The 25,041-nt window shown below is 39.7% G+C and overlaps 3 protein-coding genes across 3 annotated transcripts; 2 read left to right on the forward strand and 1 right to left on the reverse strand.

Annotated features, from left to right (window-relative positions):
• Positions 1-2,909: 2,909 nt before the first annotated feature.
• Positions 2,910-4,045, reverse strand: LOC119690625 (NADH dehydrogenase [ubiquinone] iron-sulfur protein 4, mitochondrial). Its single transcript, XM_038106332.2, has 3 exons — positions 3,885-4,045; positions 3,647-3,803; positions 2,910-3,364 (listed from the first exon to the last, which is right to left on the reverse strand). The coding sequence occupies exons 1-3, from the start codon at positions 3,938-3,940 to the stop codon at positions 3,008-3,010; spliced, it is 570 nt and encodes a 189-aa protein (XP_037962260.2). The 5' UTR covers positions 3,941-4,045; the 3' UTR covers positions 2,910-3,007.
• A 215-nt stretch (positions 4,046-4,260) lies between these two features.
• LOC105397593 (inhibitor of Bruton tyrosine kinase) lies at positions 4,261-24,773 on the forward strand. The gene is made up of 15 exons (XM_048627987.1): positions 4,261-4,569; positions 4,973-5,361; positions 5,623-5,800; positions 6,644-6,852; positions 9,043-9,240; positions 9,599-9,832; positions 10,535-10,671; positions 15,003-15,137; positions 15,565-15,865; positions 16,139-16,267; positions 20,034-20,319; positions 20,617-20,809; positions 21,236-21,437; positions 21,950-23,185; positions 23,680-24,773. The coding sequence occupies exons 2-15, from the start codon at positions 5,194-5,196 to the stop codon at positions 23,806-23,808; spliced, it is 3,735 nt and encodes a 1,244-aa protein (XP_048483944.1). The 5' UTR covers positions 4,261-4,569; positions 4,973-5,193; the 3' UTR covers positions 23,809-24,773.
• LOC119691140 (tetraspanin-18) lies at positions 7,094-8,366 on the forward strand. The gene has a single exon (XM_038107726.2). The coding sequence runs from the start codon at positions 7,235-7,237 to the stop codon at positions 8,300-8,302; it is 1,068 nt and encodes a 355-aa protein (XP_037963654.2). The 5' UTR covers positions 7,094-7,234; the 3' UTR covers positions 8,303-8,366.
• Positions 24,774-25,041: the final 268 nt, after the last annotated feature.

The raw sequence follows: 25,041 nt of genomic DNA on the forward strand, positions 1-25,041 counted from the left end.
TTACAGCCTGCAGCCTGTTTCTCATAGACCTTATCAACTTTTTGACAGTTTCCTGAGGAATGCCGTCCCACTCCTCTAATAAAGCTGTCTTCAGCTCGTCCACGCTTGCAGGGACTGGATTCCTGGCCCGAACTCTTCTTTTGAGCTCGTCCCATAAGTGTTCGATGGGATTCAGGTCAGGACTGAGCGCAGGCCAGTCCATCGTGCGCAATTCCTTCTCTCTCAGAAACTGCCGACTGACTCGTGCCGTGTGGCAGCGGGCATTGTCGTGCATTAGCACGAAGTCTTCACCGACAAATTCTGCATAGGGCACAACATGACCGAGTAGAATGTCGGTGATGTACCGATCAGCTGTTAACCCGCCTCCTCGGCCGCCTCCAGGCACGAAAACAAGTGCGGTTTTTCCCTCTAGAGAAATACCAGCCCACATCATGCAGGAACCGCCGCCATATGCTACTGTTTCAGCGAAACAACATTGGGCAAATCGTTCCCCCGGACGCCGGTAGACCCGGCCTCTCCTGTCACTGCCATGCAGACACACTCTGCACTCATCAGTAAACAGGACCGACCGCCATTGCGCAATGCTCCAATCGAGATGCTCTCGAGCAAACTGAAGACGCGCTTGTCGGTGGCCTGCAGTCAATTTGGGGCCTGATGCAGGTCTTTTTGGTGTCAAGTTGGCTTCCTTCAAGCGTCTTCTCACTGTCCACTCGCTGACAGCCACTTGTCGTACACGTCTCAGTTCTTGCTGCACATCAACGCCCGTAAGGTGTCGATTGCGCAGCGAGGTTGAGACAATGAAGCGGTCGTCTCTCTCTGAAGTGCAGCGGTGGCGGCCCGTTCTTGGTCTTCTATTGAAGGCACCAGTCTCTTGGAACCGTCTGTATACTCGGGATACAGCAGACTGGCTCAAGTGGAGCTGGGCAGCGACTGCTCGCTGACTTAACCCTTGTTGCAGCAAGGCAACAACTTGAGCAGCTTCTTCTGGTGTGGTATCCATGGGTTTGCGAAAACAAGGAATACAATGCAACGAGATGTGTACCGGTCAACTTGCAACAAGCGACTGATAAGGTACACCGGATGTGGAAAGGTTTTATAGCGGGATCAGGTAGCGCAAGGCGTGGATTCCTAATGAGGTAATTAACACTGACGGGCAATTAAAATGCGTCATTAAATCTGCGCTTAGTTTTTTTTTATGGTATTGATCTTAATTGAAAGCCTAATTCTTCAGCTTTCGAATGACATATCACTTTTATATTTACCATTTATCGTTTTAGGAAAATCAATGTATATGTGCGCCGTGAAGGCTTGAGTCGATTTGGTTGCTCGCGAGTGTATATATATATATATATATATACCGTAACATTAGTAGCATGGTGAGTAAACGTAAATTTGTAGTCCCGCGCCATACAAGTCGCTTTTCACTGTTCGATCGTTTACTATAAACCTACAATTATTGGCTCTCGATCTACTAACAAGGAACCGTTGCATCCCCATCATGATTATGATACGTTATACTTATGCAACTAGGTACGCGTTAAATTATGAATTATTAGGTCAGTCGCTCGTTTAGGTGTGTTTGAAGCAGCCTGCCTACCTAATATTTTATTTCGTTGCGTATACAGTACTTAATTAATTTCGTATGACAGTTACCGAGGCTTCTTTACAAAAAAAATTAAGTGGTCGCAAATTTAGACCCGTCCAACGTAATTAGAATATATTTTGTTATTAGTTGTGTAATGTTGTTATGAATACGTTGCCGCACAAAGTGCATTAAATACCTCTATTACAATAGTATTCTAATTTATTGATCCTTGATAATTATGACCTCATCGTCCTACTTAAAACTATTGTCTCTCGAATAACTTATCGTTGGTTTTGCATCTCCTTACATAAGAGGATTGTAGTATTTGAACGTGTTAAAAGTTACAAGACTCAGCAAAAGTCGTATTGTAGGTAATTAACGTCCTTCGAAAATTTAAATACTTATCTCGAACTAATAAATGTTACTAATAAAAGGAATTAATTGTTATGGAGGTAAGCAAGATATGAATTATCGAACCTCATCGGAACCAAAGATAATTTAATTATGTTATTTTGAGGGGCAATAATTAAACAGGTTTTTTAGTTTTTTGCAGAAGTTTGTGATGCATGGAATAGGTGTTAGTGCCATAGTAACAGACGACGTAGAGATACATTATTCGAGAGAGATTACATGTTGTTCCATTTTGCCTTACTTTGAATTAAATTATTTAATTTATGGACCAATTAATTTTAATTAAGTAGATCTTTTATTGAATACAAAAAAAACTTGTAATTAAGTCAATTTTACTGGAATCTTGACCAATCCCAATATTGTATTACAATTATTTTAACTGTAGTCATTTTCGAGGCCTGTTTCCAATGTATGTAGAGTTTGAGACCCCGTAATACCTTTTGTAAACCTTTGTACCACTCTGCTTTAAGAAAATTTTTACACTATGCTTTACTACTTCAATGAGAGACACTGAATTTCAAAATTTTACACCTAACATGTTTGGGATTTTTCTGAATGCGATTGTTATGTATTTCTTAATACATATTTTATTTACGGCTATGTAAATACTATAAAGAAAATGTTTTATAACTTAAAAAGGTTGTTAGAAAACAAATTTTAACTCTAACTTATTATGATGTACCTACTTTGTACATGTAAAACTAGTTAGTGAAATTGCAATATTTAAGCAAGTGTTGAATGGATATCTTCTCATGTAACATAAGTTCCGAGTGTATGATATGTAAATAAAAACTTTTAAGTGAGACCTGCGAAATATGTTTTTCTTCCGAGGTACAAAATATTAATTAACCATGTTGAAAACTATGATTAAACGAAAATATAGAATGTCTCGTCTTTCATTTGAAACTCAAAGTCAATATGCCATAATTTATTACTGAAATAAATTTTCTATTTAAAATCTAAGCTGGTAAGTATTTAAAATAATTCAACAATTGAGTGGTACTAACATATTCACTTGGTGGAGACCCTGGTGCGGCGGTTCCAGGCAAAGTTGACTCCGTAGTTCTTGGGCCTGACAACTTTCTCTATCTTTGGAGTGTCGAGGTACCAGGACCAGCCGTTCTTCTCGCAGTGCTGGATGGCGTCCTCGGGGGAGGAGAAGTGGATCTTCATGTTGGACAGAGGGTCCCCGGTGGAGGTCCAGCCCATGAGAGGGTTCTCCCAGCGTTGGCGGGTGTCGAACTCCATCTCCCAGTGCTGGATGTTGCTGGTGCCGCTCTGCATGGCGTTCTTGGGCGGCTTGTATATGCGGACCCTCCTGGTCTTCACGTGCTCCTCGGGCACACCCGTGATAGGGGTCAGGTCCACCTGGAAATTATATAATGAAAAGAATTAGTACAACTACAATGTAATGAAAGTAAATAATTAAAAAGCAAAGTGATTTCTGGGATGCTGGCCTATCTAGGGGCTCCTTCAAAATTAAATAAATAATACTTACAGACCAAAATAATAACAAGAAATCAGGCAATAGAATTTCTGATATCTTGGGATACAACTGGTTAAACAATAGCAAAGCATGGATGTAAATATTTAAAGCTGGCTAGGCTAGTCTCCATTTAAAAGTAGTCAGAGGCATCAGGATTAACTTACCTTTTTAGGCACGGTAATTTTTCCTTCCATAGCAGCCTGGTTGATGGTCTCACTGGGTTTAAGCAAAGCTTTGTCATTATCAATTCTCGGAGCCTCTTTACGGCTTGTTGGGTCCACTTGGAAATTTGCACTGCATGTTGAAAACGCTGGCAGGGACCTGAAATGAAACATACTTTAAGAATGCAAATATCATGCGAAGATGAAGTTCTATTTCGTCACTTATTAAACGGAAACTTACCTAGAAAGCGCGTTTTTTGATAGACTGGCCGTTCGAGCAGCGATTACTTTATACATGATGGTTGTAAAGATGTTCCAGCAGAGATAATTTCAATATTCGTCGCGATTATCCAACAAATGGTGAGAAAATATTTGATTGACTGATAAATTTTGACATAGTGACAGCTGTCTTATTCACAGAGTAATTAGTTACTAGCTGTGTTCATGTAGACTGTTTTAGGAATTTAAGAGCCGCCGCACACTTCGTATTACAGTTTTTGAATTTGTTTTAGTTTCTTTAATGTAATATTAATCCTACAAATATTAATTTAACAAGCCTCCCCACAAGAGTTCTTGAAATAATCGAAACTATATTATTATGGAAACGAAAAACCATGAGAAAAACGTTAGCCCATCTTGTCGATTTACCATTGTAGACGAACCATGTTGAACTGCCAGTTGTCATTTCATTTGTCTGCCAGTGTCAGCTGAGCTGTCATCTGAAAAATATTTTCAGTGGCAGTGGCTGAATTTTCTCAGTTTTAAACAGATTTTTCCGAAAATAAATGCAATTCTCGTTATTTACGTGATATTATTGGAATCAAATAAATACATATGAAACTAGATTTTTTCTCTCGATTATAAATTATGTCGAAATTGTGCTTCAACTTTTCTAAACTAGCAAGACAAATTGTTTTCGTGTAAAGGTAACCAATAAATTTACTACTTTACAACTTATTTTGTTTAATGTTTTCCGATTTATATATTCTTCCGTTTATGAGTAAATCTCATGTTACCTAAGAATGTTTCCCCACTCACACACAGAACTATTATTAACGCCCTGATCGAAATAGAACAAATTTTTGTGTTGTACCGGTTCTATCATTTGACCTTGTATAATTTTGTTTGACATTACGTTACCTACCTATCGATAACATTCTATAATCCTAAAAAGTTGGAAAACTTTTGGTTGTTCATGCCAAATAAGGGCTATGGAAAAATCATAAACCAACACAAAAACCTGCCCCAAGATGATCCATTAACCACTTAATTATATGATGCCTTTTACAAAAACGTTCTTTACATGAAAAATACAATATATTTTTTCAGATTGCCACTCCAAACATTATGTCCTGCTGAAGAAGTACCGTAGCCCCTTTCCGGGGGCTACCGCGGAGCTCTGCTCTAACTTGCTGTACCTGCACAATACAACATTATATCTATTTGACAAAGAGCTTATTTACCTTCATAACTATCTAGTTTTATTATTATAATCGTAAGACAAGGGTGTGACCCGATATTTTATAAGATAGGATAATTTAGTTTTAAACATGAGTAAGGGAGGACACTTGGAGGTGGACTGCACGCGGCGGTGCAAGTCCCGCAGCCACGGCCGGGCCCTCACCAGCGCCATCACCAAGAGATCTGTCGCTGACGAGGCCCTCGCCAGCTTCATCAAGGGGACATGTGCCAATTTCCCCCAGGCCTTTGATTTTGAGGTAAGTTTGTATGCAATACATTTAAGATTTGGTTAGGTGACTTTTGTATCAATTTAAATACCCAGCAACCACCATACATTATAAATAAATTTCAAGAAATTATGATATGTGTACAGATAAGCCTTATCAATGATATTAAAATAATGATTTAATAAACTTTATGTATAAACACAGTTTAGTAGCATTTTATACTATATGCATAACTTAAACTTATTATAAAATAAGTTTAATAAGAAATGTAATTTCCTGTAATATCCACAGGGCCGTACAGCCTTCCACATGGCAGCGTCACGTGGAAGGTGCAAGCTGATGGAGTGGCTCGCCCGTCACTCCTCGGAAGCTTTCATCAATGCGCGGGACAGAGAGTCCGGCTACACACCCCTGCACCGCAGCATATTCTACGGGCAGATTCATTCTGCAGTTGCTTTGATGAAGATTGGTAAGATTATTTGAATTATATTCTGATTGCCAACTTTTATAAATTTCTTGTAATTAGTTATTTTTCATTTTAGGAATTGCCAAATTGCATAGCATCACCCTCCTAAATTCCCATAAATTGGTCTAGAGAATAATTATACAAACCATACACAATGATTCAGCGTTTTTCTATGTTTGATACAAATATACAATCCTGCTTGCCCTTTGATGTATAATTAATTATATAATGAATTAATGCATAACATTTTATCCTTTCAAGAATGCAATTACTCAATGTTTAGTAAATTCTAAAGTGTTTGTAACACAATGAGTACATTAAAAGGTAATTAGTGTTATCATTATTTCTAAATGCAGTATGACCCTAGAGATAGCATCACTAATGTAATTTTATGTAGTTACTTGGTTAGATTACAAACTCGTTTTCCATTGCACAGATCGTAGACTACTCGTATTTACTACTGCTACTAATAAAGCAGATGTCAAGTAAATAAAATTTGTAGGTGTGCAGGTATTACACCTACTGCTACCAACTGAACAAATATTTTTGATTCAGTGAACATAAGTTCATGATTTGTTCATAATTCATTACAGATAAGAACATCATTTTCAAAATTGCTCACTCACACCATAATAATTATATCTACCACACTCCACACATCTCCCTGAGATGCCCACTGATCTCGATATACATAGATAAAGTTGCCATACTGAATAGGCATACGACAACGCAATCTGCACTACACGTTCAGCTAATAGCACAAAATAATAACTAGTAGCAGCTAGTAGCAACTTATTTAAAATGCATTCCACACAATATTCATCGAACTGTATCACTTGATTCCAGGAGTAAACACAGACATAGTGGACAAAGACGACTACAAAGCGCTGGAGCACGCGATGTTGGACCGTCACTACATGTACAAAGAGTCCAATTCGCCGTGCGACGCGTACGTGTGGGGCAGCAACTGTAACTACACTCTCGGCACTCACTCGCAGCAGAAGCTCCCGGACTTGCTGACTTGCTTCAGCCGCACTAATACGGACGTTAAACAGGTAAGGTTAAGACATATTTTTGTTTTATACTTAGGTCAGAAGGTTAGACTGGGAAATTAAACTCCTAATAATATTTATAGCCATTTATCAGCTATGGATTCGTCCTAAAAGTGATGATCACTATCTTCTTATGGTGACGATGATAGGTGGAATGATTATCCAGAATTTATCCAGTCAACATAGGAAACTCTCAGCCGCCTTACAGCATGGAATAGGTACTTAGAATAAGGTTTCAGATAACTCTGTCATCAAAAATGCAGAAGTCATAAATAATTATCATTATGAATTTTACGTCAAAATCACATCAAAGTCAAAGTTCTCAAAATTTCTCAAGCTATGAAAACATTTCTTAACAATATTTTTATGCAATTTTTAAGCAACAATGCACACTATTTGCCTACCGAGATCGTGTTTGTCTATCTGTAACCTGATCATCTGCAGTGGGGGCTTATTCGTTGCCGTTGCTTGTGTGTGGTGCGCCTTCAACACAGACCTCGTCAAAACGGTCAACTATGGAGTCCTCAAAACACCAGTCAACGTATTCGCCGATTTCATCAACCTAAAGCTCGGGAGTTTTTCAATAACTTACTTGATTCTTCCAATATGTCTACTGGCTTCATGTACTTCATGCTGTGGACTTTTAGGCTCTTGCTGCAGACTTAAATGCGCCATAAAGTCCTATATGTGCCTCGTCACTTTACTATTCGCTGTGACATTCCACACTTTCTTCCTAACAGTGCTATACAGCATTTATTATGACGACAAAGAGTTTCAAGTCTCCCTCCAGAGTTCGTTCAAAACCCACTACGGGAAGCAAGATGATTTAGGGACGTATTTCTGGAACCATGTCATGGTGGCTTACGAATGTTGTGGAGTGGTGGACTATGAGGATTTTATCAAAACTCCGTGGCATAGAGACAATGCCAACGCATCTTTTCCACTACAATGCTGCTTCCTTCAAAATAAATCGAGCTTACAACCAGTTTATGTAGAATGTCCGTACGGAGAACATTCGAAGATATATTCGCACAGAAACGGCTGTTTCCAGGTTTTACACGACCATTTTGTAAGCAAAAGCGTTCTGATAGCATTCATGGTGTTGCTATACTTGCTGATTTACTTCTGTATAATTATTTTCTCCTATACGTTGGTCAAAGGGCGTCCATTGATACGAAGGTCGTCGGCCAATCGGATCGCAAGGCTGAAGAAGGAAGCCTTAGAAAGGGTGGCCTCTAGCATTTCCACTACCTCGTTACAAAACATGCTGTTTGAAGACAGTGAACCTCCTCAGAAGATGGTCAGACTGATGTCCTCTATGCAACCAAATCTCCGGTACGAATACCCGGCTAATTTCAATATGCCACAAGATGCATTCAACCGCGCCAGCATGTACAACTTTCAGAATTTGTCTGGTGTGCCAGCAAACGCAAATAGTGAGGCGCAGAATTAGAGTGATCGTTTCGTATATATTTCAATAATATTTTGATAAAGAGGTTTTACTGATAAGTTTTTGTGTTTAATAAGATGCTGTTTATTTAATAAATTAATTGTTTTGTAGTAAATATATTGGTTTTATTTATATTTATTTGTCTACAATGATTTTTCAGACTGTTTCTACAACATAGCACGTAACTTTACCTTAGGTATCTCCATTCAACAACTCTTTTAACAAGGGAACAAACTTTTATTCTTCTTATACTTTGTACCCAAAATAAATACGAGCATCAGCCCGTATACAATTCAATGAAAGCCCACAATATTGTTTATTTATTTATTTATCTTTACAAACACCACCATTACAGTTGAGGCACATGCGACAGTGTAGTAGCTATTTAAATACAAGTAACAATCTAATATAAAGATACTTACTAAAATTATATCTACAGATACAACTTAAACAACTTATCTACAATTTACAAAGGATTATAACCAAATTGTCGGCCTTCCTCATCGAACCTGTCTAAGGCTGGAATTTTATGGCCTGGCCGCTACTTTGTGCATCAGAGTATAAATCTGTACTTCAGTAATAAGTCCACTTTTTATTTTAATATTTAGCTTTTCTCTATTGAGTTCGCGTGACTGAGAATCTATCACATAAATGTAAAAAAAGACTCATAAAAAGTGGACTTATTACTGTCTAGCTAGGTCTACCTCTGAAGTAAAGGAATAGAACTATTATTTCTTCAACAGGTGTGCCTCGGCAAGTTCCACTCTCTCTACCTCTGTTCCACCCCGGAGCCGGGGTCAGTCTACGCGTGCGGACAGCTGGCCCGCGCGGGGGCGTCCCACGCCACGAGCCTGCGCCCCGTGCTGCTGCGGCTGACTGAGCCGTGTGTGCAAGTAGCTGTGACTGTTGATACCAGTGTGTTTCTCATGCAGAGCGGAGTGGTGAGTTACAATTAAATATGAGAGAAGTTATAGGTATAAGAGGAGGCAGTTATATGTAGATACCATTGGAAGTGCGGAATGGTCAAGAGCGAGTCATTGACACATATGTAAGCACGGAGGTCCACCATTTTGGATATATGCGTTTCACAAGATAGCGACGTTAGTTGTCATATCATTCCTTCATTAATTATTGTATCTAGAATGCGCAGACGCCGCCCGCACCATTTCGGAAAAAAACTATTGCAGCGTAGTCAGCAAACAGAACAGGGTAGGTAGGTGTAGTCTCTTCCCTGAGAGCCAAGCGAAACTTGTGTGCGAAAGCCATTCTATAAAATAATCTCCGCCTTCTATATTCCAGGTGCTCCAATACACGCAAAACAACTCAATCAGCAGCCAATCGACGAGCAAAACTCCCTCTACACTCAAGCTGCCCTCAATAAAACCCATTCTAAAACTCTCCAACCCTCTCGGGGTTTGTGCGTCGCGCGTTCACGCGGTCGTGTGGAACGCGCACGCGGTCTACACGTGGGGCACCAATGTGGGCCAGCTGGGGCATTCGGAGGGCGAGGGCTATGTTGAGGCGCCTAAAAGGGTGAGTTGTTCTCGTGTTGTAGGGAAGTTGGTAGATTGAATACGTTAATGTTACCTAATTAATATGTTGAATATTTTTAACTGTTGTATCTGAGCCGTACTTATTTTACGGCTGCGGTATTAACTAGTCAGACTGTAAAATAATTGCATGGGCTGGAAACAAGGCAGCAGTTTTTTAGATGTGATGCCTGCAGCAATATTCAGCATGGTATCTCCGTTCCTCCCATAATCATCTATTAGCACTGCCCTCCTTTCATTCAGGTTTCATGTCAGACTCTTTCGCTGTCACCGCTGTGCGCCTTTGGAATAATCTTCCCGAGAACATTAGGAAAGCTACTTCTCGCAATGTCTTCAAGCGACTAACCCGTGCTCATTTTCTCAGCAAGTTAGATAAATAGCATTTTTTTTTGCACCTTTCTACTTGTTTTCCTGTACCTCCTGTAGGTTGGCTGGTAGAAAATACTTTTAGCATTAAGTCCACCTTTTGTACACTTATGTTATATTTGTGCAATAAAGTAATAAATAAAATATATAAATTATGGCACCCAACTCTCTATTCATAACTAAGCTAGCTTTGAATCGCCTTCATCTCATTGACGAATTAACGCTGATGATGCCATTAATAGGAATAATGAGTTGAGAATCCCGATCCCGAACCCTAGACAACATATTTAAAGCCCTAAAACAAATCTATATCTACCAGGTGGCGATATCAGTGAACAGCAAAGAGCATGTCCGCATAGAGCTGGCGCACGCGGGCGACGCCGCCTCGCTCGTGGCCACCAGCCGCGGCGACGTGTACCTGCTGCACCGACACAAGGCCAAGAAGATCGCCATCAAGTACGTGTTTATATTATACAGGGTGTTGCTAAAATGGGCTCATATTATACAGGGTGTTGCGAAAACGGTTGTGGTTTTTTCGAGAATTTGCCCGTCGAGTCTCCCCCTTTCGGCTTACTAACTCTTTTTGCAACACCATGTATAACCTAAAACGGTTCGATTAATAAGTAGCTATACAGGGTGTTGCAAAAAGGCTTTACTAAGCGGAAGCCTAGATTATAATTTTCCATAGAAACTATATGTTGGTCACGTGACTTTTTACTATGGAAAATGACTTTTTTTCGCGAATTTTGAAATTCTGATTTCAGTTTTGGGCTTACATATACCATGCTGCACATGCAGGTTCCAGTTTAGTATACCCTTTTTGCAACACCTTGTAGATGGTGGTGGTAGTATTGGCGGTAGATATCCGTCAAGTACATATACCGTGCACAGGTGCAACATGAGTGAGCAGCAAAGAGCATGTCCGCATAGAGCTGGCGCATGCGGGCGACGCCGCCTCGCTCGTGGCCACCAGCCGCGGCGACGTGTACCTGCTGCACCGACACAAGGCCAAGAAGATCACCGTCAAGTACGTGTTTATATATACAGGGTGTTGCTAAAATGTGCTTATATTATACAGGGTGTTTCAAAAATGGTTTAGGTTTTTTCGAGAATTTGCAAAAGTTAGTTAGCTTACTACACTCTTTTTGCAACACTGTATAGCTGAGAACGGTCAGATTCATAAGTAGCTATACAGGATGTTGCAAAAAGGGTATACAAAGCCGAAACCTACATGTGCAGCATCTAAGTTCCTATAGAAAATTTTAAAAAAAAACGCGAATTCTGAAGTATACCCTTTTTGCAACACCCTGTATATGTAGTAGTGGTAGTATTGTTAGGTAGATAGCCGTCAAGTACATATACCGTGCACATAGGTGCAACATGAGTGAGCAGCAAAGAGCATGTCCGCATAGAGCTGGCGCACGCGGGCGACGCCGCCTCGCTCGTGGCCACCAGCCGCGGCGACGTGTACCTGCTGCACCGACACAAGGCCAAGAAGATCGCCGTCAAGTACGTGTTTATATTATACAGGGTGTTGCTGAAATGTGCTTATATTATACAGGGTGATGCAAAAATGGTTGAGGTTTTTGCTAACGGTTTAGGTTTTTTCCAGAAGTTGCTAAAGTTGTTCAGAATGGCCCGTTTAGTCTCCCCCTTTTGGCTTACTATACTCTTTTTGCAACACCATGTATAACCTAAAACGGTTCGATTAATAAGTAGCTATACGGGGTGTTGAAAAAGGGTATACTAAGCCGAAACCTACGTATGCAGAATCTAAATTTCTATAGAAAATTAAAAAAAAAACGCTAAATTTGAAATATACCCTTTTTGCAACACCCTGTATATGTAGTAGTGGTAGTATTGTTAGGTAGATATCCGTCAAGTAAGTACGTATAACGTGCACATAGGTGCAACATGAGTGAACAGCAAAGAGGATGTCCGCATAGAGCTGGCGCACGCGGGCGACGCCGCCTCGCTCGTGGCCACCAGCCGCGGCGACGTGTACCTGCTGCACCGACACAAGGCCAAGAAGATCGCCATCAAGTACGTGTTTATATTATACAGGGGGTTGCTAAAATGTGGTTATGTTATACAGGGTGTTGCAAAAATGGTTGAGGTTTTTGCTAAAGTTGTTCATAATGGCCCGTTGAGTCTCCTCCTTTCGGCTTACTATACTCTTTTTGCAACACCATGTATAACCTAAAACGGTTCGATTAATAAGTAGCTATACAGGGTGTTGCAAAAAGGGTATACTAAGCGGAAGCCTAGATTATAATTTTCCATAGAAATTATATGTTGGTCACGTGACTTTTAACTATGGATAATTACTTTTTTTTTCGCGAATTTTGAAATTCTGATTTCAGTTTTGGGCTCACATATACCATGCTGCACATGCAGGTTTCGGCTTATTATACCCTTTTTGCAACACCCTGTATATGTAGTAGTGGTAGTATTGTTAGGTATATATCCGTCTAGTACGTATACCGTGCACATAGGTGCAACATGAGTGAGCAGCAAAGAGCATGTCCGCATAGAGCTGGCGCACGCGGGCGACGCCGCCTCGCTCGTGGCCACCAGCCGCGGCGACGTGTACCTGCTGCACCGACACAAGGCCAAGAAGATCGCCATCAAGTACGTGTTTATATTGTACAGGGTGTTACTAAAATATGCTTATATTATACAGGGTGTTGCTAAAATGTGCTCATATTATACAGGGTGTTGCTAAAATGTGCGAATATTATACAGGGTGTTGCAAAAATGGTTTAGGTTATTTGAGAATTTTGCAAATTTGTTTAGAATGGCCCGTTTAGCGTCCCGCTTTCGGCTTACTATACTCTTTTTGCAACACCATGTATAACCTAAAACGGTTCGATTAATAAGTAGCTATACAGGATGTTGCAAAAAGGGTATACAAAGCCGAAACCTACATATGCAGCATCTAAGTTTCTATATAAAAGTTAAAAAAAAAACGCGAATTTTGAAGTATACTCTTTTTGCAACACCCTGTATAGGTAGTAGTGGTAGTATTGGTTGGTAGATAGCCGTCTAGTACGTATACCGTGCACATAGGAGCAACATGAGTGAGCAGCAAAGAGCATGTCCGCATAGAGCTGGCGCACGCGGGCGACGCCGCCTCGCTCGTGGCCACCAGCCGCGGCGACGTGTACCTGCTGCACCGACACAAGGCCAAGAAGATCGCCATCAAGTACGTGCTTATATTATACAGGGTGGTGCAAAAATGTGCTTCTATTATACAGGGTGTTGCAAAAATGGTTTAGGTTTTTTCGAGAATTTGCAAAAGTTAGTTAGCTTACTACACTCTTTTTGCAACACTGTATAGCTGAGAACGGTCAGATTCATAAGTAGCTATACAGGATGTTGCAAAAAGGGTAGACAAAGCCGAAACCTACATATAACCTAAAACGGTTCGATTAATAAGTAGCTATACAGGGTGTTGCAAAAAGGGTATACTAAGCCGAAACCTACATATGCAGCATCTAAGTTTCTATTGAAAATTTAAAAAAAAACGCGAAATTTGAAGTATACCCTTTTTGCAACACCCTGTATATGTAGTAGTGGTAGTATTGTTACTTAGATATCCGTCAAGTACGTATACCGTGCACATAGGTGCAACATGAGTGAACAGCAAAGAGCATGTCCGCATAGAGCTGGCGCACGCGGGCGACGCCGCCTCGCTCGTGGCCACCAGCCGCGGCGACGTGTACCTGCTGCACCGACACAAGGCCAAGAAGATCGCCGTCAAGTACGTGTTTATATTATACAGGGTGTTGCTAAAATGTGCTTATATTATACAGGGTGTTGCAAGAAGATCGCTATCAAGTTTGTAACATTTACAGAAAGTTGCTAAAATGTGCTTATATTATACAGGGTGTTGCAAAAATGAGTTTTTATTATACAGGATGTTGCTTAAATGTGTTTATATTATACAGAGTGTTGCTAAAATGTGCGAATATTATACAGGTTGTTGCAAAAATGGTTGATGTTTTTGCTAAAGTTGTTCAGAATGGCTCGTAGAGTTTCTCCCTTTCGGCTTACTATACTCTTTTTGCAACACCATGTATAACCTAAAACGGTTCGATTAATAAGTAGCTATACAGGGTGTTGCAAAAAGGGTATACTAAGCCGAAACCTACATATGCAGCATCTAAGTTTCTATAGAATTTTTTAAAAAAAACGCGAAATTTGAAGTATACCCTTTTTGCAACACCCTGTATATGTAGTAGTGGTAGTATTGTAAGGTAGATATCCGTCTAGTACATATACCGTGCACATAGGTGCAACATGAGTGAGCAGCAAAGAGCATGTCCGCATAGAGCTGGCGCACGCGGGCGACGCCGCCTCGCTCGTGGCCACCAGCCGCGGCGACGTGTACCTGCTGCACCGACACAAGGCCAAGAAGATCGCCGTCAAGTACGTGTTTGTATTGTACAGGGTGTTGCTGAAATGGGCTTATATTAAACAGGGTGTTGCGAAAATGTGCAAATATTGTACAGGATGTTGCTAAAATGTGGTTGTATTATACAGGGTGTTGCTAAAATGGTTTAGGTTATTTAGTCAAATTAGTAGAACAATTTTTTTTTAGTACTTTGGATTAAGTACCCCTTAGTGTCCCCGACCCCACTATACCACTTTTGCACGTTATAATACCCTTAAGTAAGTATAATATACCCGTAGGTGGCAATATCAGTGAACAGCAAGGAGAGAGAGTGGCCTTCTATCTAGAATCGGTTCCCCGACACACATGACAGCATCTCTTCTTGTTACAGACAGATCAACCTGCGCCAAGTGTGTGTGGATGCCAAAGTGAGCGAAACCGGTGTTTACTCGCGGGTGACCGTGCTGCTGCTGACTAATGTGGGACAGCTGCATATATGGCAGGACCAGAGCAATAGACTCACCAGGTTAGTAGCTATTATTTTCTGGTTAGTCCATCAACCCGCACTAAGCCAGCGTGGTGGACTAGGCCTAAACCCTTCCTTCATTGGAAAGAGATCCGAGTCCCAGCAGTGGGGACGTGATGGGTTGTGATGATGATTAGCTGGTAATAGTGGTTACAGGATAGCACAAACTTATTTGTCTCTTCGGTGATGAATATTGCACATCTAGAATTATCAGTTCATCACGCATAGACATGGATACCTACCGACCTACAATGGACCATAATTTATATGGTCAAAAGTTGCATTTAAATAAGTTTGGTGCATCTAGCAACACGTGTTTCTTGTTTTTGTGAGAAGCGAAGCGTCATACATAATCTACCACGACCAGCTTTTCCAAAATATTTTATTGCGCTGTAATTTTCATTAACAAATACATTTATCCAAACAGATGCGTGTTCGGGCTGAACCACCAAATCTTCATAACGCACGTGACACTCACCCACGACGCGATGTATTTCACCACAAAATACGGCGAAGCTTTCATCGGATATGTTTCACGAAAAAACACACCTTCAGTCGAACCAACCCCTACGAAGCGAGACAAGGATAGAGATAGTCAGAAGTCTGCACTAGTGAAGTTTCTAGAGAAGGACGACTGCACGTCTGTGAGGTTGACTCGTGTGCCGAATGTGCATAGGGCTGTGTCTATTTCTGTCGACACGGAGGGGCTGAATTTCGCGTGTTTACAGGTGAGTTTGAAATTGATGTGTTGTTTTGTTTATATGTAGCTGGTTTTAAATACAGTTGTGAAATTAGTAATTTATACCGCTTCGGTGCGGATTATATTTATTTCCACTTGAATAAAGACCTACATAATCGTAGTAAAAAAATATTTATGTTGACTGCTATATTCTTATTTGAAACGGACTTTTTGGGGTAAAAGGGCAAGAAACTCCAGAATCATTTTCTGCCAAACCAACAATTTGCAGTATTTTTTTATCGTTTTTTTTATTTAATTCCAGACTAAACCCACATGTGGCCTGTCCGTATCGTCGATACCCGACCTGTCTCCTACGTGCATGGCCAAGCACATGGAGACATTGATGGAAACCACAGCTGAAGATGACATCTTACATGATGTAGTTTTTAGGGTAAGTTACTTTTTAACTCACAAACATAGCACTCAGCGCTTGTGACATTTCTGAGCTTTCCAATTTGGAGCTGATGATATATTTAGACCTAGAGCCACTATATTGGTGTAAAGACGGAATCATAAAGGTCAAATTAATCCCTTAAAAATGAGCTCAGTTATAATTTGATAAGACCATATGCCGCTAATTAAATAAACATATTTGCAGGTATAGTATACATAACGTGACCATTTATTTTATTTGTCAAAGCGGGACACCTGCGGAATTTCATATTCCTCAAAGATACATATATTATCTTTCTTTCTTATCTTCTTTTATTTTCGCTCAGTTTGCTCAGTGCATCAATTGTAAGTTCAATCCCTATCCCTGATGAAAGAGTGATATATGAAAGAGATGCATGAATGGTGCATGATCATTTTTTTATATTTATCTAATAATCTTGTAAAGTTGGTATATTTAGGATACCTAAGTACTTACTATGATTTTATAAATATACCAGAGGGGTAGGTACACTACATAAATCCGAATTACTTTTTTACGAATATGAAAATAACGATTTTTTAAATTATGAATTTCATAGTTCTAGTAAATTTTAAGTTTCCGAATAACGAAAATTACGAAAAGTTCATGAACGAAATTTCGAATGTTATAATTTCGATGTTTTAAATGTACGATTTTTTATTATATCGAATTGTTTAAATAACGAATCTCAAAGTTATAATATTCCGAAAACACAAAACCCCGAATGTAACTTACTTAACAATTTAACATTTTTTTTTGTTTCGCTTGGCTTCGCTCCGCTTTGATGCGCTCCGCTTTGTTTTTCGACATCTATGTGCACCTAAACGCACCTATCTTTAGGTTTAGGTCCTGAGGTTTTTAAGGTTAAACACCGTAAGGTTAACACGTACGTGTATTTAACAATCGTAATAACAAACCTTCGTGATTATATCTATTCAATTTTTATAAATCGATATTGAAAAAATCGTTATTTCATATTTTGTACATTAGGTACATAGGTATTCGGTGTTTCAAATTCGGAAAAAAGCTTTTCGGAATTTTTGGGTGTTCTCATACCAGACGCTACAAAATTCTTAAACATCATACTTTGATTTTTTTAATAATTTGAGTAGTTTAATTTTAGGTTCTTATCAATGGTGCATCTTATCTTATTTTCACATACATGAAAGTTAATACGGATTACTTTTTTGGAAAACATGTACTCCCACGCATTTCTTCTTTGTTGGGAATCGGTAGGTGAGCAAGATAAATTTATATACACGATAGAGCAAGAGCGAGTCAATGATCGTCACTGAACGAAGTTACTCGCGGAGTCTCGGTGGAACTCGGACTCATATTACTCCCTATAGCAGGGATGCACATACTTATCAAGACTAGGGGCCACTCGGACAAATTATGAACTGATGGCGGGCCGCCAGAAGTATAGCAAATTAAAACACAATAAAGAATTGATAATGATGTTCAAATTGTGAATAGTGCTTACAGTCGTTTTTTTATTTATTTGGCTGAAATTTACATGTAAAACTGCTTCCAAACATTCGTTTGCAAGGCGGTTTCGATTTTTTGTAGATTTAGTATTGAAAAGGTATGTTCACATATATAGGTACAAATTTCAGAGCAGGGTTTATACGCAACTCTTTGTATGTATTTTTATCAATGCAGCGGTAAGCTCAGTAATTTTCTTTCGTTGAAGTTGTTGCGTAAATCTTGGTCGTTTTGAATTTTGACAATTTTTTACTGCATTGATCAGGATTTTTAAGTTCCTGGAATCCCTTTGCTTTTTTGCCAGAAAAATTCCAATTTCTTCTACTTATGAAATTAAGAAATCGTTCCAGTGTCAATTCACGACTTAGCCACCTTATTTCTGTATAATACAATAAATCTCTATATTCGCTTTCGATGTCATCAAGGAACTGTTTGAATTGCCTGTGATTGAGTACTTTTCGAACATATTTTTTTAGAATTAAATATTATTTGAATGTACGACATAGGGTTTCTGCTCGAGAATTCTCGAGCTCGAGAAGATTCGAGAAATTCGGCTTGGTTCGAGACGAGAAAAAAATCTGAAGACTCGAGAATTTCTCGAGCCTTGAGAAAAAAATTAAGAATATACAATTCGAATTTTTCAGCGCCGCTTTACAACACACACGCATACCATACGCGTGTATTATGATTTATAATGTTTCATCTCTATTTAAGCTAGTGCTGTACTGATAATATCATTAAATGATTAAAAGATAACGTAGTATTTGTTACGTACTTTTTCTTAGTTCAGGTGGACCAAAAGAAGTCATCCAATGTTGTTTGGCTCTCATTTTTTTTCTAAATGAAAAACTTCGATTTTGTTTTTTGATTATGTTTATTTGAACTCTGCAAGATTTTATTGGTAAAGTCGAGAAGATGATATCGGCCAAATGGGCGCCGTCACAATTGATTGTCATACGGGCTCGTTGTATGGCATTTCTCATCACTTCAGCGAAAACTTCGGGCGAGAGAATCTTGCACTCGTGTCGAATGTTGTCCATAAGGGCTTCCAAAGACACGAGCTTATTTACATAAACACGGTACTTCCAAAACCCCAGAAAAACTGTCTGAATCGGTTAAATCGGGCGATATTACAGGGAAAATTACAGATAAGACGAAAAAAAGGCGACTCGAAAACTGAATAAACATAATTATTCCGCGTTCTTGGGGAGCAGGTATATGATATACCGATATGTTATATATGATATAAGCCGTGTAGTGATATACTGTATATCACTCCACGGCTTCTGAACTTGTATTCTGAATTTGTCTAGTCCACCAATATCAAAACTGATTTGAAATTGGCGGCCATTTGCACAAATGAGAGCAACTTCCAATAGGGTGATTGCTTTTGACCCACCTTGGACTAGTAATAAGTAGCTAGCTAGACAGCTAATTATGAGAGTAGAGTATTTTCTTTGTGATTAAGTTGACAAAGTAAAAAAAGGAGATTTTGAGTTTTTTTAAATTTAAATTAAGGCTTTTTCTAAAGGTCTTATTAGAAAGGCTCGAGACTCGAGAAGACTCTAGAATTTGGGCTCGAGAATTCTCGAAGCTCGAGAACGAAAACAGGTCGAGAAATCAGAAACCCTAGTACGACAATTATTTTTGCTGTCGGCGGGCCACCAGTATTCGATCGGCGGGCCGCATGCGGCCCGCGGGCCGCGGTCTGTGCATCCATGCCCTATAGTCTGTGTGAGTAAGTGATAAGAAGATAAATAGTTGTCTGAAGTGATAAAAGAAATATGGGATGAAGTTACAAAATGTAGGTAATTAAAATTATCGTTTGGTCTGTTTAAGAAAGCGGGACATTTTTGCCCTCGCGGGGGACAGCGGGACGCACAGCTTGAAAGCGGGACTGTCCCGCCCAAAGCGGGACTGTCCCGCCCAAAGCGGGACGTATGGTCACGTTAGGTATACAGGCTGTTGCAAAAAGGGTATACTAAGCCGAAACCAGCCTGTGCAACAAAATTCATTCTCCATAGTAAAAAGTCACGTTACTAACTAAGTTTCTATGGAATATGTTTTATTTTTTCACGAATTTTGAAATTCTGATTTCAGATTCGGGCTTAGATATAACATGCTGCAAATGCTGGTTTCGGCTTAGTATACCCTTTTTGCAACACCCTGTATATGCATGTCTTCTTTGGTACAATTAAAGAATCGGTATAATATCCTAAAAAAACCTTTTATCAATATTCTCTCCCATATACCTTCCCAGATCGGCACAAAACTGTACCCAGCGCACATGTTCATAGTAGCATCAAGCAGCGAGCATCTCTACAAACTGTTCCAAGACCAGAAACTACAGAACCCTTCTGAAAAACCGACCATAACCCTCGAGAACGTCCTACCTGAGGTGTTTGATAGAATATTAAGGTTTGTCTACACTGGGTCGTGTGACGTCGTGGAAACTGGGCCCTGTGGGCTGAAGATACGGAGGGAGGATATAGTCAAAGATGTGAAGAAGGATGATGATGCGGTGGAGAATGAGTTGGATTTTATTGGTAAGTTGTAACTTTTATGATACGTGATTTAATTTTGAATACCTAGGTACTACTTAAATACTTTATATAATTACGGTGACATTAGATTGGTAGTGGCTAGATGTAGAATGCCGCGGACAGAGTGTTGTGGCACTCCTTGGATGAATCCTATATCCAGCAGTAACCCGTAATATTACTATCATAATGAAGAGCTACTTACTATATCTAATCTACAGGTTTCTACTTCGTAACTACACTAATACTTATCTGCCAAGAGCTTCTATCCCTCACACTAACCCTAACCACCTCAACCCACAGAAAACCCCTCCGAAATATCAGCATTCGAAGTGTACAACTCCCAAAGCGACAAGTCTACCTCCAAGAAGTCAGCCCGTCGCCGCCACACGGAAACGCCGCCGCGGTCACTCTATTGTGATCCAGTGAAGTTGGTGCAGGCTGGGGCCAAGAGGATGGGCGTTTTGACGCTGCATAAGATGCTTGACAAGTTCTTGTAAGTTTTTTTGTTTGATTTGCTACCTCATAGTTTATCGTATAAACTTTAATTTACCATGGCCTTTTTTTTAGTAAAAACATATAAATAAGTTATTAAAAAATATTCAATTACCAATACTCTTATCAGAAAATTGTTTAATGTAAATGGCTAAATGCACATGAACAAAATAACGGCCTTAAATTTGACATTTAACAATGTAACATTTGAGTTGTAAATTGTAACAGGGGATTCGGAGAGTTTTCTTGCCGCAATAGCGACATAGCCCAAACGAATGACTTCGTGCGGTTTTGAAACATTCAACGCCTTACCTCCGATAATTGATATATTTCATATACAAAGGTTCCACTCGAAAGAGCCATGTATAGCAATTAGCATAGTAAACGATTAAACACATTTCCAACTAACACCTCATCTAATCCCCAGCTACCGAGACGGCGCAATACACCGTAAAGACACCACAACCACTCCCAAGAACCCCGTCCCGCTCTGGGACCGCGCCACGTTCCCCGAGCTCGTCGACACTCACGTACGGTCTAAAGATGGCGTCTTGGTGTCCGCACATAAGTGTGTGTTGGCGGCCCGGCTCGAGTACTTTCACGGGATGTTTATGCATTCTTGGACTGAGGTGAGCAGGGATATAGTCTATTGCACATTTCCGTTATTGACAGAGTGAGATGGGTATATTGTTAGGACCAATAGCAACAGTAAAGACACGAGGCTCGAGTACTTTCACGGGATGTTCATGCACTCTTGGACTGAGGTGAGCATGAGATTAGTGCTCGGATAATATTATGCAAATACCTACAGAGAGAAGTGGGAGTTGGAAGCTACATTGTTTTTTTTCTGGCCGTCATTTCATGTTTTTATTTGTCTTTGCGTGTTGTAATAATGTTTGTGACTTCAAAAGTCCTTCTCATTAAAAATATGTATTAACAAAATATGATTATTTTTTTATGCAAGAAGTTAGAAAAGGGGTATTTTAGCCAGAAAAGGATTAATTATAATTTATTATAATATCATATTTTTTTGTGTAATTTCATCGACTATACGATTTCATAGCTTCCGAAGTTCTTATAGAATCTCTGTTACTCTTACATCCTGCTAGTTTATTAAATAAATAATTGTATTCTATTCCAGAGTAAACAACTATCAACAGTCACACTGCCGGTGAACCACGGGATTCTACTACCCATCATCAACTTCTTATACACCGACAGATGCCCAGAAGTAGAGTCCTCTGAGAGTTTAGACTACATCTGCAGCGTTTTAATAGTCGCCGACCAACTGTTTATATCACGGCTTAGAGAAATGTGCGAGAGTGCTCTAGCCAACATGATTACACTAAAGAATTGTGCGGAACTTTGCCAATTCGCTCACACGTACAACGCTACGCAGCTAAAACAGTATTGCATGGAGTTTATATCGCTAAACATAGGTAGCATCCTCGAAAACAGAAACTTGGAAGTCCTAGACGATACACTTCTGGAGGATATCTCGAAATACTACTGCAAGTTTAACCCTATAATGTCATCGAGAGTGATCACACCATTTTACAACGCGCCGAGCGATGATACAATCGATGAATGCGCTAAATCTTGTCCCGTGGACATGGGTTATACGGACTTGGAATACAAAAGAGAAGATTCGTTAGAGGTTAAAAAGAAGAGATCTTCCAAAAAGATTGAGTACACTGAAAGCGAAAAGGCGCGTAAAAGATACGAGACTGTGAGCTCGGTGACATCTCTAGACCTTTCGCATGACACCTCCGGCGATATAACGCTGTCTTTGAGCAAAATGGCGGTCAAGGAAACAGAAAAGGGTGGTGGGGATAAGAAAAATAACTGGATTGAGATACCCACGTCCCAACAGAAGCAGCAAAAAGTAGTGCAGGCTCGCCTCAAGGCTATCGTTAATGCTAAGGACATTTTGAACGAAACACCAAACGAATCGTTTGTAACTCTGAGCAAGAATAGTTCATTTACAGCTATTAGCTCAAGTCCTCTAGAGAATACGCCCCCTTCTGCCTCCCGCATGTCTGTTTCACCGAAAGACTCGCCATTCGCCGATCTAGCCCGCAGTCCGCAAGGCAATTTAGTCATAAGTCACGTTGGACCGAAGCTCTCTCAGAAACAAAGGAAGAAGCTAGCCTTGCAGGGCGGTGAACCCACTCAGAACCTTAACGACTACCTCAATAAAGTAGAAACTACTCCAACAAAGCCGGCGAACCCGTGGAAAGTTGTCGAAATGCCGACTACTAGCGCCACTCCCAGTAGACCAGTTAAGCCGGTTGGTTTCACACAGATATTATCTGATCAGAAGAAACAGAAAGATGACTTCTCCAGGATTATGACTAAGCCGTTGAATATGACTCAGGTGCGTTATTTATCAATTAAATTATACATAATTGGGTCACAGATAACCTCTGACGCCTTATGTACTCCAGTACTTGGTAGGCAAAATTGCATTGCTGCACCAGCTTTTAGATATTCATCTCCCAAGAATATCTAAAAGCTGGTGCAGCAATGCAATTTTGCCTGAGTTTTGCGGGGCGGAATGAGTTAAAATCGCACGACGGCATTGGCGCGCGCTAATCCGCTCGGGCACTATTGGTCTATTGCGGCACAGACGCTCTCCAAATCCTCTCTAATACCCTGATTACACCTACTGAGTAGAATGGTGAGACAGTATCCTCGTCCAATGAACGGCTATATAGTCTCGCCACTCAGCTCGGTAGGTATATTCAGGGTATTACCATTCATTTCTAAAAGCAACATGCTTAGATTTTGGGCGCTATTTTAGTAAAGTTACATTTTTATTAGCATAAGTTTATGGGGCACAAGACTAATTTGCTAATTTTCCACCCCCAGCTGGAAGACAAAGCCATAGAAGACCTGGAAAAGTTCTACAACATCCACCAAGTGGACGACGAGCTGATATCAGTCCGTCGCATCGAGCTCCAAGTGTCCTCCCCTCAGTGGCCTCTCGTGCCTAAGTGATATGTTATGTGCTATTTTTTTAGTAACTGTACAAATCATTGACATAATATTACTTTGAAATCTTTGGTACAAATACAAAAAATTATGTATGAATATTGTATGAATAATAATATGTTATGTATACTTGCCACCCGCTCAGCATGACACCTAAATAAACGTAGCCTGTGATTTCATTTGGGCTTGATGAGAATTCTTCTTCCTCATAATGTCGATGTTCGGCGCTACGGCTTTTCTATAAACGAAAGTAAATAATTCTTCCTCCTCTGTGATAACGCCGCAGCTATGATCTACTCGCGGTCTTTGATTTGAAGACTCCCTATTTCTTATTCCGACTGGTTACTTTCACTCAATATTATTTCCTCTTTCGCATTGGCTCTTTGAAATACAGCCCGATTGATTTTCACCCGCATTCTCTAATTTGGCCCCTCTTCTGCATCCTTCAACCCTAGTCCCTTCGCCAAGTGGAAGTAACAGGCGGTAAACGGAATTGGATCTGTTACCTATGTTATAATGTTTATTATGAGCGATGTCCATGTCGAGCAGGCTAGTGGCAAGATGAGTTGTGTCTAAATAGGACCTCTCCCTAACATAATTTTGCTGAGGTTTTTGTTTGATTGATGTTTTTGGACTACGTCTTTTACCATTTGAATGAAGGTGGTTGAAGTTGTACTTGTGTACATTGTTTATAAGATTGATAAATGATAAGAAGCATCTCTCACAAAACATAGGATGTTAGTGACTGATGATTTTGTGGTATGTACTCTATCTATACATAATTTGGTACCAAATTTTATGAAATAATAATTGTGTTTTTTATTTTATGTAACTTGATCCACCATGTTTATTGAGATAACTTGAACACCATGATGAATTGATGATGGAATTAAATTATACATAGGTAAATATAATATGCTCTGTTTGGCATACTTACCCCAATTTAGGCATAATAAAAGTTTTTCTAATCATGTTAGTTTTTTCTATTCCAACAAAGCATTTAGTTTATGACTAGATAGAAGTTGTAGATACTTCAGTAAAAATATTTTCTTTAAGATTATTATGAATGAGTTCTTACATAGTCCTGTCCCTTGTAACTTAGTGGTTTGTAACCTTGTGACTTTTATACATATAGTTATAATTTACAAACCTTCTCAATTAGGGTTTCTGAAATAGTGCTACACTCATTGAGGAAATAACACAATATTGGTTATCTCAATCACTTTACCTGAGTGCAAT

The sequence above is a fragment of the Plutella xylostella genome, chromosome 19 (assembly GCF_932276165.1).
Source record: "Plutella xylostella chromosome 19, ilPluXylo3.1, whole genome shotgun sequence".
NCBI lineage: Eukaryota > Metazoa > Arthropoda > Insecta > Lepidoptera > Plutellidae > Plutella > Plutella xylostella.

What these genes read in the sequence shown, in the direction of transcription:
- LOC119690625 (XM_038106332.2), bottom strand. Translation starts at nt 3,940, where the DNA reads ATGTATAAAGTAATCGCTGCTCGAACGGCCAGTCTATCAAAAAACGCG. An exon ending in TCAAAAAACGCGCTTTCTAG is followed by an intron (nt 3,804 to 3,884) that starts GTAAGTTTCCGT and finishes GTTTCATTTCAG; the next exon opens with GTCCCTGCCAGCGTTTTCAA. An exon ending in AAATTACCGTGCCTAAAAAG is followed by an intron (nt 3,365 to 3,646) that starts GTAAGTTAATCC and finishes TATAATTTCCAG; the next exon opens with GTGGACCTGACCCCTATCAC.
- LOC105397593 (XM_048627987.1), top strand. Translation starts at nt 5,194, where the DNA reads ATGAGTAAGGGAGGACACTTGGAGGTGGACTGCACGCGGCGGTGCAAG. An exon ending in TACATGATGTAGTTTTTAGG is followed by an intron (nt 16,268 to 20,033) that starts GTAAGTTACTTT and finishes ATACCTTCCCAG; the next exon opens with ATCGGCACAAAACTGTACCC. An exon ending in AAGATGCTTGACAAGTTCTT is followed by an intron (nt 20,810 to 21,235) that starts GTAAGTTTTTTT and finishes TCTAATCCCCAG; the next exon opens with CTACCGAGACGGCGCAATAC.
- LOC119691140 (XM_038107726.2), top strand. Translation starts at nt 7,235, where the DNA reads ATGCACACTATTTGCCTACCGAGATCGTGTTTGTCTATCTGTAACCTG.